Below are 16,073 nucleotides of genomic sequence, written 5' to 3'. Positions count from 1 at the left end.
GTGCTTGCTAAGATTTTTATCGTAAGGCTCAGAAGTTGGATTGGGTGTTAATGAAACACACTTAGTGAGACTTCTCTCATTTTTTGAAGGGGAGTGCGGTGATGCAGTTGCCATTTGGTCATTCATCCCTCTTTATCAATTGAGTTGATGAGTTATGTTAACCAGACTGCAGTATCCCATCGTTTAAAATACCACACCTCTACTGTAAGGTCATCTGTGCTATTGGTTTTTCAAGGTATCATTTGCTTCAAAGCAGTCTTAGAGTCAATTTGCTTGAAAGGTCCCTGAAGTTTGGGGTAGAAGGTAAGGAAATTCCTCTGTCATGATCTTCTTGAAGGATCCGGCTCCTTTGACTGAATGGACGGTGTACTGCCTTTGGTTCAGAGGGCCCCGGGTTTGATTCTGGACTGGGCTGGGGATTTTAGCCGTGTTTGGATATTTCCCCCTAGCTTGGAAACTGAATCTCTGTAATTGTCTTAATTCACGTCTTCGTTTACAAATATCATATAATCTTCATGTTTGGTCCATATTGATGAACCTTTACAATTACAAACAACACTACCAACTACCACAGAAACATACAATACTGAATACTGTACATCCTTATAGGTTTGACATCAGGAGGAGCATCTGGTTGTAAAACTAGGCTTAATCCACATTAGTACTGACCCCTAATAAATGAATAAAAGCCAGAAAAGTAGGTCTTATTGAAGAAATTTTGCTAGCATTGTCCATTTTTTTCCTTGTTGGCACAGAAAGTAAATATAAATCATTTACAGACTGGAATAAAATTTGCTAGTAGAAGTCATTACTGTATTAATATTTGCTTTTGAAAAATTGTAAACCAAAATTTAATTCTTGTAATTTGTGTGAGTAATATGTACAGTTAAGAAGTAAAATGTATGTTTTAGGAATAATATCCTAGTATAATCAGAGTTTTGTTATTGCATGAACAAGATCTTGGAAAAATTTTTGTGTTATAATGAGAACTGACTATGATTTTTAAAGAGAGGGGTAGGAAATTAGCATGTAAAACTATATTACCAAGTTATTTCTGGATTCTTATTGTAAACCTGTGTCATTTGGAGTGTGACTGGATGTTCTTCCTGACTCCAGATGAGGAATCCACTTGACTGTCATCTTGATTCAACTCTTAAGCTTCCATAGGAAAAAAACTAGTAACTAAGCTAGACCCTACTGGAGATATCGTATCCTCGAATTTCTATTCAGTGATATCTGAATGTCACACTAGCTATTGTGAAAGAAATTTACTTGTCTGAGACCTAAATGAAAGAACAGAAATGGCTATCTAACACATAGCTTACATTTGTGTTGTTTGGTTAATACCATAATTTATATGTTGTGCACCTTCGTTGGTAGCTGTTGTAATATCTTGTGAAACTTCTTGCTGAGTAGTTACCATTTATTGAAATTACAACTGCTGTTTCAGACGGAGTTCTCCTCAAGTCATGGAAAAGTGTTCATAAGGGTCCGGTGGCAAGTCTAGCCCTGAGTCCTTCAGGCCTTCAACTTGTGAGTGGAGGGACAGATGGTGGTGTCCGTTTATGGGACTTGCAGAAACAGACATGTACTTCCAGTCTTCGTGGAGCTGCAGGAGTTGTCAAGTAAACTAATTGTGTTTTTATATCTGCTAAAGTAGGTAATTGGGAAGAGGTCAAGAAGAAGCAGAAGCTGATTCTAAATTTACAGCAGTTGTTTTGTGAAGGTAGTAACATCAGAGTTAGAAAGTACTTTGTAATACTCTTGTGTTTTTCATAAGAATCATGGCATTATTGTTACAATCTATGATCTGATGGTATTTGACGTATGAAGATGGGTGAGAACAAAAAATATGAGTGTGTAAATTTTGATTTGCTGATCATCTCTGATCTGTGTTCTAATGCCCAGGCACTTAGATGTGGGTTAATAGGCCATTCTAAGCAGTGCTACAGCATACATTTTTAAGTTCATATTAAATGAACAAATAATCATGCTGATACTTGAAAGTTTGACATCACTGAGCTAAATATAAAGATACTTTAAAACACAGGGGGAAAAAACCCATCTATGATAGGAGCTCAGGAAAGGGATGGAAAGTAAAATTCAGAGAACTAGAGAAGCAACTAACAGCATTAATTCAAATAGAAGTTTCAAAAATCTTTCAAGTTTTAAAAGGCATTATTAATTGTAGGTTTTGAAGTCGATTTGATATTCCACAGAGGTCACAAGATTACCATGCAAGTTTTATGCATGGTACAGGTTGTATAGCTGTAAATTTGCATTCAGGAGATGGTGCGATTGAAGTCAGCTATCAGTAGTTGTTAAGATTTCCATTGTTTCCCATTTTCTTGTTAGGCAGATACCGGGCCTGTACCTTAATTAAACTGCAACTATGTTGTTGCCAAATACCTATCATACTGGAGTTAGTGCAATGTTAAAATTGTTAGCAGAAAAGATCACAAGATTTTGGTACGTCTTGAATTTGGGGAGTGATGCTGTATTCTGTTAATTTTACCCAGTGGCAGTTGTACTGCCACAGGAAGTATGGAAGATGTACGATTTATGGTATTGAGTTACACAAGTAAATACCTTTATTCTCTGTAATTATTATTTGTATTCTAATATCTTGTAATATAGCTAATTACAATTTTAATTTGAGGGAAAAAATGAACACCTGCAAATCTTGTCATTGTTGCTGATAGGCTGAAATAGAATAACATACACTCTGCATGTAGGGCAGCAGATGTTTATATTAAGATTAGATAGCTCACAGGTTCTTCCCCATTTAAGTAGCACAAAATAGAAATACAACAAACTGAAATATCTAGCATACTGATAAAAAGATGTTAATATTATGAGCTAATAACTGAAAAACAATAATTTATGTAATTATAGAAAAATGTTTAAAATATATATTTATCGTAAAATCCGAGCCCTAATGATGAGAATCAGGATTTCGAATTTACGACATCCGAAGGAGGTGGTGATGGTGGTGATTGTTGTTTAAAGAGGAAGTACAACTAGGGAACCATCCTCTGTAAAACACTAATCAGAGAGAAAAAATGGAAGGGATTCAACACTTCAAAAAAATGAAAACATCGGCCAAAGAATAATAATAAATTTATTGGCTTTACGTCCCACTAACTACTTTTCTGGTTTTCGGAGAAGCTGAGATGTCGGAGTTTTGTCCTGCAGGAGTTCTTACATGAGGTTGATGTATTTGAGCAGCTTCAAATACCACTGGACTGAGCCGGGATCTAACCTGCCAAGTTGGGGTCAGAAGGCCAACGCCTCAATCATCTGAGCTACTCAGCCCAGCATCAGCCAAAGAAAGACAAGGGCCACGAAGGGCACAAAAATGAAAGACTCCCCAGGCCTCGAGTGCTCTAATACCGTCGGGTCAGAAAAGAACAAGAGTTGACCAAGTGAGGTCGGATAGGTTAGATGAAAGTGAGGAGGCTGGGACAAGTGGAAGTAGTAGGAAAATGTGTTAATGAAGAATGCACTAACGAGATTTCATTGTCTAGCCACATCATGTTGCACACCACTATGTGCATACCGTATTTACGCAAATAATCCCCGCCCCCGAATAATCCCCGCACTCTAATTTTAGGAGGGCTGGTTTTGAAAAAAAATGCCAACATTGACTCAAATAAAACCCGCACCCCAATTTCGTGCCTCAATTAAAAAAAAAATATGCGGGTATTATTCACATGAATATGGTATTTATTGTGTTATTCAGTGGACGAATGTTACATTAAAAACATCTGTATAGTACATCTTGTACATTATCTCTTTACATTTCATAGCAACTTCTCTGTTCCACACCAAGTTCCTTACATTGTGGTGGAACATATTCCACCCTTGTACCCTTCTGTTGATCTCCTTATTCAGTCTTGCATCTTCCCAAATATTTGAAGCATTCAACAACCTCAAGGTTTTGTCCCCTGATACTAATGATTCCTTTTCTTTCTCCTCTTGTCGTCACCGTTGTTTTGCTCTTCTCCATACTGATTTTCATACCATATTTCTCAATATTGTCATTTAAAGCCTTTAGTTGGATTTGGACTTCTGTATTGTTGACTTCCCAGATCACTATGTTTTCATATTTGTTGTCTGGTATTTTTCACACCTTTCAGTGTACTGGTACTTGTTATTTTATAATCCCCAGCAGAAAAGGTTTTTCATATTTGTTCTCTTGTGTTTTTCACACCTTTTAATAATTTTCTCTCATCTTTAGAAATGGTAGATAGGCCTATAGTTTTCACTGGATCCGTGAATACAGGACGCAAAATGCCCTGATGTCAGGAAATCATATCTAGTGTTGCCCTGATGTCAGAAAATCATATCTAGTGTTGCCCTGATGTCATCTAGTGTTTCCATATCCCTGTTGTATACCTGCCAACTTTTATGGTTAAGCAGTTGTTCACCATGTTTGTTAAGCCCAAAATTGTCAAAAGCTCCTCATTGCTTGAAGTCGAGTACAACTTGATTAAAAATCAAAGAAGTGATGATGAGTTAGTTATTGGCATTCAGACTTCGAACATAGTGAATGATCTACAGGATACAGATAAATCCCTTTTCTTTTCATCAGTGAGAAACTACTTTTGTACTGCCTGTGACTACATCATTAACAAGTTTCCACTCAAGGATGATGTATTAAAGCATGCTCAAGTTGCTAGGTTAGACAAAATTGAAGATGCACAGTTTTCTTCCATTCGTTTTTTCTTGGAAAAGTTTCCTATCATGTTATGCAAGGTCGAGAATGAAAGTACAGATGAGGTGGTGAATGAGCTTCAGAGGCAGTTCACAGCTCTTCAGGTAGATAACACTTTGGTTGCAAATCAAGATGCTGCGAGTGATTCCAGTTGGGCACAAATATCAGGAATTCGTGGAGCCGATGGACTTCTTAAGTATAACCAAATTTCTAGAGTAATGCTCTCTATTCTCACTATACACCATAGCAATCCAGAATGTGAACGTGTTTTCAGCCTTGTGAAGAAAAATAGAACAGTGTTCAGATCATCCACGTCCAATGAATCTCTGGAATATATTTCTATTTTGAAGACCAGGAGTTCTGGTCCCTGTTATGACAAAACATTTTCTCAAGACTTTTTGCAAGAGGCTAAGAAGGCCACAACCATGAATTTAAAGTTAAATTAATAAACTTCATTGTTTGTCCATATTGAATCAAGATTACAATTTTTATTATAATTTGGGTCCACCTTACTCAATACATAAAAATTGTTGCGTAGATTTAATTACAACATATATTTCAAACAGTACTAGTTTCAACGCCCATCTTCGTCGTCATCATCATCTGATAGAAGTTTGTGGAAAAATTGTCAATTATATAATATTTATCAACGTCAAAATGATCACAATTTAAAACCATATTAACATCATGAAACTGATTACATAAAATCAGCTTCATGGTCCGTATCGCACTTCAATAGATTCACAATTAAGTATTTATTTATTTTCCACCTAGTCGATACAATGATTGCTTAAGGCAATTTTTAATGGTCAAAAGTGGTACATGTTTCGTATATTATCAACATCTTCAGCCACATAACACTGTTTAGATGAAAAAATATAAAATTGACAAAGTGTGTCCTCTAAAGCATTACTTTGTCAATTTTATATATTTTTCATCTAAACAGTGTTATGTGGCTGAAGATGTTGATAATATACGAAACATGTACCACTTTTGACCATTAAAAATTGCCTTAAGCAATCATTGTATCGACTAGGTGGAAAATAAATAAATACTTAATTGTGAATCATGAAACTGTGTTAAAAATATATTGCCTCTAAGTTCATATTTTCTACAAGTCCCAAGTCTGAAAATTTAAATATTCTATTTGATTTCCTTATTGCATTTTTTAAAAACTTACATGTCCCGGTCAATAGTTTGGTGTTTCATATTATGCGTAATAGCTTTGCTAGTTGCTTCTTACGACCACGCCCTCCAGAGCTCCAGCAAATTGCCGTTCCTCAGTTGCTCCTCCCACTTTCCCCTACTTCCCCTCTTCAGTCCCAACCAACCTTGGACACTTGATCACAACACTGCTTGCTGTGCTTCATTGCGCTTCGCATAGACAGCGACCTTTTGAGGTGAGTCACGTAAAAACAATTACGTTAGAAGACATTATTTTATATCTTGCCTCTTCGGTAAAGTGATAGTTTATTACATTCTTATTATTACAGGTCCGCATTGAACTGGGAACGTTGTTCTTGATAACATCTCAAAGGACTTATTGCTTGTTTTCACCTCATTAGGATTGTTCCATTAAAGGGACACTGTAGTTTTTATTGAATTATTTCTACTACGATACTACGTCAAGTTTTAAGAGGTGCGATAAATTAAGCACATTGTGATTCAAGACTATTCTATTTTAATTTGTTCTTTTAAATCCACTTTATATCATAAGTGAGCAAACCGGTTTGCATATGTTTTTATTAGTTTATGGCATAAGACTCGCAAGTCTGGGACTTGTAGAAAATATGAACTTAGAGATAGTATATTTTTAGCACAGTTTTATGATGTTAATATGGTTTTAAGTTGTGATCATTTTGACGTTGATAAACATGATATAATTGTCAATTTTTCCACAAACTTCTATCAGCTGATGATGACGCAGACGGGCGTCGAAACTAGTACTGTTTCAAATATATGTTGTACTTAAATCTACGCAACAATTTTCATGTATTGAATAAGGTGGACCCAAATTATAATAAAAGTTGTATGAATTTAAAGTCGAAGTAGTGTGTGATTTGCAGTGTGTATTCTATTATTTCTTGCCTGTGTTACGTTAAACAAGTTTTATTGTGTAAAGCCTTTTTCAGTCATCGCATATCTGCTTAATTTATCAAGGAAGTCTTATTACGTATGCTCCAAAGTAATATTCACCACACATGCTGCTGTTTAACATGGATTTCTTCTTGATTGATATGTTCATCTGCAAATCATTGGCCTATGATGTACTGTAAGTAGGTATGATTTAATTGAAGTATCCTGTTTAAAGCATGAATTATTGTATTTTGTAGCCCAGAAGTATTACTATTTTCGTCAAGCCCTATTTTACTATTTGGCTGATGATGACACTTGTAATGTGTCGAAACCGGTCCCAATAAACAAGTTATGACTTCTTTTTAGTTCAACTTACAACGGAGTATTGAAAGGTGGATCCTTCTAATATTGTACTTCTTCTTAAGCCGGGGTATGTCAAAAATCCTTCGATTTTTTTTGTCACGTGTGAGTTTTATTGATATTCCTTTTCAAAAGTTGGCAGGTATGCTGTTGGATAGTTTTTATTCATATATTCATTAGTACGTTTTCTCGCTAAACACGTTTTTCTTTGTCCCCTGCAGAAACGTCTTAATGAGGTTTCACTGTATTTGTATTCCTAACTTACACAAATTATGCAGAAAAATAAAGGTATGGACTGCCTACATATGTTCTTGGCAGTTAAGCTCAAATACCCAGAATTTGCCCAAGTAGCTCTGCAATGTATTTGGGCTCCTACCAACGGCATAAATGCTGAAAAATATTTCAGCAAATACAGTTTCATTGCAAATGACAGGACAGTGCATTCTGTGACAGTGTTGCTGATTCATGAACTTGTGTATGAACTTTTTTTGTGTATTTTCACTATATTATTCCAGTTTTGCATCAGTGTAAACCTCTTTTTTTGTGTGTTATGCGTAGGCTGTATCAATTGTTCTACTTTTCTCTGTGCTTTAACCGATATTAATTTAATTTAAAATATATTAACAACTAACTTTACTTTATCAATTTTTATCTCACTATTAACTTTTACAAACATGATTTTAATTTCATAATAATGTTTGTTTCAAAAGATACATTACTCATTTAACAGTGTTATCCCATGTATTTTTATCCAAAATGATATAAAATGCTAAATTGCAAAGGTATAAACGCTACAAAATGCTAAATTTCTGATTTCAAAATGCTAAAATTCACCACCCCTAGCAATTGGTCAAGCAGGATATCGGTTTGAAAGTAACCAATAAACTTTGCACGTCTTCCAATGCAAGAAGTCACACTATTGTTGGTTGGGTAGGAGCGCAAAGTTTACCATAAGCCAATGAACATTACGATTTTACATCTCTACCATACTACGTCTTTTGTTTGTTTTTGTCTCATGATGATTTCATTCATAAAATAAAGTGTGTATAGCCGAGTTAAACATTAGGGAACATCGACTTAAACTAGTGCAGGAGAAAAAGAAACAAATAAATCTTAAACATCAAGAAAATAAAGAGAAACAAATAAATCTTAAATATCTAGAAGAAAATAAAGAGAAATTCCATCAAGCCCTTCAACAAAGCCTACATGAAACAACTGGTGAAAATCTGGCAAAAATGCTAATGGATACAGCTGAAGTAATTGGAGGGTTGAAAAAGAATAACACGCGGGATAAGAAACTCAGTGACATTACCAGGAACCTGCTAAAGAAGAGGAGAGAAATGAAAATTCAGTCTGACTGTGACAAAATACAGTACTCTAAGCTGTGCAAAACCATAAGAAAGAGAATTAAAAATGACTTAAAGAAATTCAATGAAGATACTCTAAGAACTTGCTTATCTGAAAAAATAAGTTTGAAGTCTGCTAAAAGGAAGCTACAGATTGGGAAGAAGCAATTAATTGCATTAGATGGGGACAACGGACGAACTACTGATAGGGAAGAACTTCTTGAGTTCATCAGGAACTTTTATAGCAAGTTGTACGAGAAGGTTGATGATAACCTGTCTTTACCTGACTTACCCAACATTTCCCAAGTCCCGGAAGTTCTCCCATCTGAGATCAGACATGCTATAAACAGTATGAAAAAAGAATCAGTCGCAGGTAGCGATAACCTTTCAGTTAGCGTTCTCAAACTTGCTGGTGATGAAACTTTAAGCCACTTGGCAAAAATATTCACTTCTTGTCTACGCAATGCATTCATCCCTCCATCTTGGAACAGAGCAATGATAATTCTCCTGCACAAAAAAGGGAACATACATGACATCAGAAACTATCATCCTATTAGCTTGCTTTCTGTCCTTTACAAGGTTTTCACCAAAGTGCTGACAAATAGAATCAGTTCAAAGTCCACAAAGGCTAGACAGAGCAGCATTTGATATTCGTTACTTCTGCTGATAACTTCACGAAGGGTGAGTATGTGGTCGATTGTTCCAAAACCTCGGCAGAAACCTGCTTGTTCAATTGGCTGGGTAAATCCAACATGCCAACCCACCTGAAGAAGATACTCTTTGACCAGAGTGTTCTCCCTGTACTGACTTACGGTTGTGAAACCTGGACATTGAGCGAGTTTGTTAAGCAAAAACTCAGAACAACCCAACGACCTATGGAACGGTTCATGCTAGGCTTCACGAAGAAAGACAGGAGGAGAGCAGATTACATCAGGTCAGTCACAAAGGTCAGTGACATTTTAGAAAGGGTGTTTACCCTAAAATAGCAGTGGGCAGGCCATGTTGCTCAGAGAACTGATGGTCGGTGGACAAAGCTTGTGCTTGAGTGGAGTCCGAAAGATCATCTGAGACCTAGGGAAAGACTACTGGACAGATGGGATAAAGACATCCGTAAGATTACTGGGATCAATTGGCAGAACATCGCTCAAGACCGTCCCAGATGGAGACCTCATGAAAACCTACCTTGCATCGGACTTAAAGAGGCCACATCGTAAAAACTATTGAATATGGCTGATAGTGATAGTGCACGTAATGTAATGTGTGTATCAACGTGTGTATAGTGTGCCTAAAGCAACGTTTGTATTGTGTGCCTGTAAACTTTATACATTGCCAGTATGGATTAAAAATTGAGACAGCAGTTTTTTTATAAAGCAAAAAGCAAACTCCGCCATTGTCCGGTCCCAAGTCCGGAATGAGAAAGGAGGAGGGTTTGCTGGTCTGGCACCCAGCTGTAAAAGTGCCAACGCCGAGTGTTGGGCGGCGGGAAATAACCTGACTCCCTAAGGGGGCCAACGGCTTCGGGCGAATGAGCCCCTTTGGGTGGGGTGATGGTCCCCACAGTGGAGGAAATGCCACTGGAATCCATTATGCAGCGTCTGTTCTCCAGGTTAGGGGCGGCTGCACAAGGCGTTTGTACTCCAGAGGAGCGGCCTCATTATCACCTCACTGGATCACATCCAGAGTTGTAATTCGGGACCTAGTCCCACACAGGTGACACCTTGACAGTCAACCATGGAAGGTCTTTTAAGGAATACTCCACCGGCTGAACCAAGAGTTCAGAGAAGGCAGCATTCGGATACGGTGGGCTGCCACCTGAAAGATACCGTGAAGTCGGAGGCACGGAAATACCCCAGTACTACATACACGAATGAGACAAAATCAAGAATCAAACCAAAGCAGATAACATACTTCCCTACACACAATATAAACTCACTCATGCAAACCGGTAAACTAAAAGTGATCACCGACATAATGGACCAACACAAAATTCTTATCATGGGATTACAGGAAATTAGAAACACTGACCAGGATGCCTTGGAATCTCAAGGGTACAGACTTTATAAAGGTATACCCGGGAAGAGAGTGATGAAGAATGTCCCACAATTTGGAACAGGATTTTTGGTCAGCCTTAAAATAATAAACTCAGTTCAAGAATTCAGATCACAGTCTCCACGACTCTCAACGCTCACCTTAAAGGCATCTAATAAAATCTATACTATAATAAATGCCCATGCTCCCACTAATGATAAAAACAACTCCTCAAAAGACCAGGAGGAAACAGGAGAATTTTGGGACCTATTGGACCAGACCATAGATAACATCCCCAAACACCATATAAAATTATTAATAGGCGACTTCAACGCTCAACTAGGCAGAGAAAGAAAATACCATGACATCATCGGAAAATGGCCAGCACACAAGAAAACAAATAAAAATGGAGAGAGACTAGTTGACCTGTGTAGAAACCATAATTTAATCTCAAAATCTACATGTTTTAAGAGGAAACCTCAAAAACTCAAAACATGGAAACACCCTGACTACACTAAAGGAGAATGGCAACTGGACCACGTCTGCATGGACAAATACCACCACAAAGAGATCTATAACGTCAAAGTCCTCCGAGGAATAGACACAGGTTCAGATCACTACGTAGTTAAAATTAAAATTAAACTCACTCCCCAGAGGAGACAACAAAAGCAAGCCCTTAAAACTAAAAGAAAAATAGATCCTACCCAGCTAATCAACAACAAAAATTACCAGAAAGCAACTGAAAAAATAAAAATCACAGACAAATTTGAAGACTTAGTACACAACCTTAAACAAATTGCAGAAGACCTAGCTCCAATTAAACCACGTAAAAAACACCAATGGTGGAACAGTGAATGTGATGAAACAGTGGAGAAAAGACATCAGGCATGGCTATTACATCAGTCCCAAAAGACAGAAATATCCTATCAAAAGCTAGTAAAACAGAGAAAAGAAACTACCGAAGTCTTAAGAAGAATAAAAAGACAACATCATAAGGACACCCTGCAGTTAATTGAAGAACAGTTCAGTAAAACTAAATCAAGGGACTACTACAAAACCTTCAGAAAGCAGCTCCAAAAATATGAACCCCCGACCCTACTGATGAAGGATGAAGATGGTAAGCTGGCCCATAACAATAAAGACAATGCAGAAATTCTGGCTAAACATTTCAACAAGCTTTTAAATTGTGAGGAACCTACAGAACTCCTTCATTTGGACACCAACACCCCGATAAAAACATCACCAGAAAACATCAATCCCCCCACAATAAAGGAAGTCTACCAAGCTCTGAATAAATTAAAAAACTACAAAGCGCCAGGAGAAGATCAGACCTTTGCGGAAATCTGGAAATATGCAGGAACCTCAGCAAAAGTTGCCCTCCATCAACAACTTGTCTCTATCTGGATTAAAGAAGAACTACCAGAACACTGGACAACAGCCCTCATTCATCCTCTGCACAAAAAAGGGGACAAAACCGACCCTAATAACTACAGGGGAATCTCGCTCCTAGACATAACATACAAAATATTTTCAATAATCATCCTTAATAGGATAAGTTTACAACTTGAGAAAGAACTAGGAGAATATCAAGGAGGTTTCAGACCCTGGAGGAGCTGTCCTGATCAGATCATGAGTCTTAAGTTGATAATGGACTATAACAGGAGAAGAAACAGAGATATGGTGATAACATTTGTAGATTTCAAGAAAGCTTATGATTGCATCCATAGAGAATCTCTGTTTAAAATTTTAAGACACCTTGGACTACACCCCAAATTAATAAACATGATAAAATTGACTCTCACCAATACCAAGTCAAAAGTGAAGTTTAGGGGTGAAACATCAGAGACATTTGAAATTAAAACTGGACTACGGCAGGGAGATGGGCTCTCACCACTATTATTTAACTGTGCTCTAGAAATGGTAATGAGGGAATGGTTTAGAAAATGTCCCCCCAAAATAAAGATTGGCCGAAAAATCAAAACAAATTGCCTGGGTTTTGCTGACGATTTAGCATTATTAGCAGTGGACATAAAAGAAGCAAAAACCCAGATATCAGAACTTCAAAACATTGCAAATAAAATTGGCCTCAAAATATCATTTGAAAAAACAGAAATTATGCCCCAAAAACCAACACTGCTAAAAGAAGTCACCATAAATGGTAATAAAATCAAAATAGTAACTCAGTTTAAATATCTTGGAGAAGTAATAACACATAACTTAAATGAAAAAATCTCAATCCAAGTAAGAACAAATAGATTAGCTAAAGCACAAAAATTAACATGGGATATCTACAAAAAGAAATGTCTATCAATAAATACAAAAATAAAACACTACAACACAGTTATAAAACCGGAAGCTACATATGCAGCAGAAACACTCTTTTACCTGAATAAACAATCAAAGACTGACAGACTTCAGAAAATTGAAAGGAGGATTGGAAGAACCTGTATCAACAAAAAATATCAGAAAGATGGACAGTGGCGGTTAATACCTAACAAAGTCGTGTACAAAGAGCTAGAACCCATTACAGATACTATGCGTAAGAGGAGACTGGGATTCTTTGGACATATCATGAGGATGCAGGACTCGAGACTTCTGAAACAACTAGTACAACACAATCTCGTCTCAAAAAATACCACAACAGGATGTAAATGGATCAGAGAAGTAAGAGAGGATCTGAAGGAAATAGGCCTTACAACAGAAGACACCAAAAATAAGATAAAATTGAATACAAAACTCAAGAATACAAACCTCCGCTTTACCCTTACACAAAACAAACCAACACGCACATTTTCAACTGAGGAAAGGGCACGAAGATCGGAGCGTCTGAAGAAGTACTGGAAGGACCGCAAAGCCCGAACAATCCCTTCAAAGAGACCTGAACGACGGACTGACTAAAGGGATCCTATGTGGTCATAAGAGGAAGAAGAAGAAGAAGAAAGCAAAAAGCAAAATACTTCGAGAAGTGGAAAAAGGAGGAAAGAAAGGAGAAATAGCAAGGAAGTATGACATTAGACCTTCAACACTATCTACTTTTCTAAAACAGAAAAGTAAGATAGAATAGAATATAGGTGCTGATACCCATGACCCACAGCGAAAAAAGATGAGGATAGCTGACTGCGAGGAGGTGGACAAAGCCATATATACGTGATTTGCTGAAGTACAGGCCATCCCTATCAATGGTCCACTATTATGTGAGCACGCGCGATCCTTCGCACTTTTGCTTGGATTTCCAGAATTCATGGGGAGTACTCATTGGCTCCATAAGGTATCGGGAAAGATATGGCATTTCCCACAAGGTTATAAGTGTGGTTTTTTTTTTTTTTTTTTTTTTTGCTAGTTGCTTTACGTCGCACCGACACAGATAGGTCTTATGGCGACAATGGGACAGGGAGGGGCTAGGAGTGGGAAGGAAGCGGCCGTGGCCTTAATTAAGGTACAGCCCCAGCATTTGCCTGGTGTGAAAATGGGAAACCACGGAAAACCATCTTCAGGGCTGCCGACAGTGGGGTTCGAACCTACTGTCTCCCGAATACTGGATACTGGCCGCACTTAAGCGACTGCAGCTATCGAGCTCGGTGTTATAAGTGGTGGGGCTAATGATGCCTTAAGGAGAGTTGCGTCTTAATGGCAGCTGGAGACTACCAGGTGCCTTGAAAGAATATTTGCTGGCAGACATTTATAATGCAGATGAGACAGCATTATTCTACAAATTAGTGCCGGACAAAACCCTCGAATTCAAGGGAAATAAGTGTTTTGAGGGCAAGAATGGATAACTGCTCTTTTGTGCACAAACTCCAGGGGTCGGATAAGCTGAAGCCTCTCATAGTTGGGAAGTTTTGGAAGCTGATGTGCTTCAATGGGTTGCAACATCTGCCCTGTGATAGGTATAGCATCAAGGCATGGATGACATCCGTGATATTCGACAAGTGGCTGTTGTGCCTGGAACTTCAGATGAAGGCTGAAAAGAGGAGAATTCTTCTTATCAGAGACAGTTGCTCATCTCCTAATTGCGTGTCTCTCCATTTGCCTCCAAATACTACTTCGGTTCTGCAGCCGATGGATCAGGGGATAATTCATGCAGTGAAATGGCATTGCAGAGCTCGTGTGGTCCGGCGATCCTGTGTACTATTGCAGTCGAGACTCAAGACATGTTGCTAGGAGGAGGTGGAGTGGGGAAATGGGGGAGCAAGTTAGTCGAGAGCTGGACTCCGTAGCCAGAGAACACGAGTGATACAAGCGGGCCACGTAACACTAGAAATAACACGGTTCAACTTCAATAACAGCTTACGTATATCAGCCCATGTCTGAACATAACAACTAAGCCAACAGATTACAGACACTGGTTGAACTACACCAAGTCCCAAAACAAAAACATTGAAACAAAAAGGCCTCCAGCTCAAGATTGTTTTAACGATTACTATATCACAGTTTTAATTTTCATCATGCTTTTTAAGAAAATACTTTTTAAGTAACATTTCATTTATGTGCCTGATATTTTTAATTCATTATACATGGCTTACTGAGGATGATCCTATGCTGCATCAAAACATGTCTAATTGGAATAATAACAATAACTTTATTAATTTGACCACCTAATCAATACAATAAGTCTTGTCTTAGTTGATTTACATTGGCATGTTAACTAAAATGGTACATGTTTCGCCTTGTATTTAGGCATAATCAGCCATTATCTTAACCTTAAAATAGAATCAGGCACCTGATTTACATATTTTAAGGTGAAGATAATGGCTGATGATGCCTAAATACAAGGCGAAACATGTACCATTTTAGTTAACATGTCAATGTAAATCAACTAAGACAAGACTTATTGTATTGATTAGGTGGTCAAATTAATAAATTAACTTATTGTTATTATTCCAATGAAATATCATTACGGATCAAAAATGATATTTATCACATGTAAAACATATCTAGCCGGGCTGATTGGCTCAGGCGGTTGAGACGCTGGCCCTCTGACCCCAACTTGGCAGGTTCGATCCTGGCTCAGTCCGGTGGTATTTGAAAGTGCTCAAATACGTCAGCCTTGTGTCGGTAGATTTACTGGCACATAAAAGAACTCCTGTGGGACTAAATTCCGGCACCTCTGCGTCTCTGAAAACCGAAAAAGTAGTTAGTGGGACGTAAAGCCAATAACATCATTATTAAAACATGTCTATGAAAAGTTTTGTCTTAATTGGATGTAAAATATTATAGTATTGACCAGGAGGATATCAACGTAATTTTGTACAATTTTGTAAGAAGTTCAACCGTCAATACGGATCTAATATGAGATTCATAGTCTGTAGTTGTTCACAAGTACACATTTCTGAATGGATTTATGAATTTGGGAAAAAAAAAGAAAAGCGAAATTGCAGCGAAATTTTTTGCAACACTAAGGTGTGCCCCTGACAGGAGAACTGCGATAGTAAGATAACACCATAGGTTGCAAGTTAGCAGGTAGAACATCTTTAGGAGAAGATTTGCGAGTAGGTTTATAAACTAGTAAACCATTAATAAGAGTAAAGGGACCTTGATATTCAGAA

At 37.6% G+C, this 16,073-nt stretch overlaps 1 protein-coding gene across 1 annotated transcript in view; it reads left to right on the top strand.

Moving 5' to 3' along the window:
* The window catches only part of LOC136864374 (transducin beta-like protein 3), a 157,975-nt gene that overhangs the window by 36,904 nt on the left and 104,998 nt on the right, over nucleotides 1-16,073 (top strand). Inside the window, exon 4 of the mRNA XM_067141294.2 lies at nucleotides 1,451-1,625. Within this exon, the coding sequence (XP_066997395.2) occupies nucleotides 1,451-1,625 (175 nt within the window). The remainder of the gene's footprint in view (nucleotides 1-1,450; nucleotides 1,626-16,073) is intronic.

This window comes from Anabrus simplex, chromosome 1 (assembly GCF_040414725.1).
Source record: "Anabrus simplex isolate iqAnaSimp1 chromosome 1, ASM4041472v1, whole genome shotgun sequence".
NCBI lineage: Eukaryota > Metazoa > Arthropoda > Insecta > Orthoptera > Tettigoniidae > Anabrus > Anabrus simplex.
Note: the sequence above shows the minus strand (reverse complement) of the source record. Positions and strands in the feature narration are given on the sequence as shown.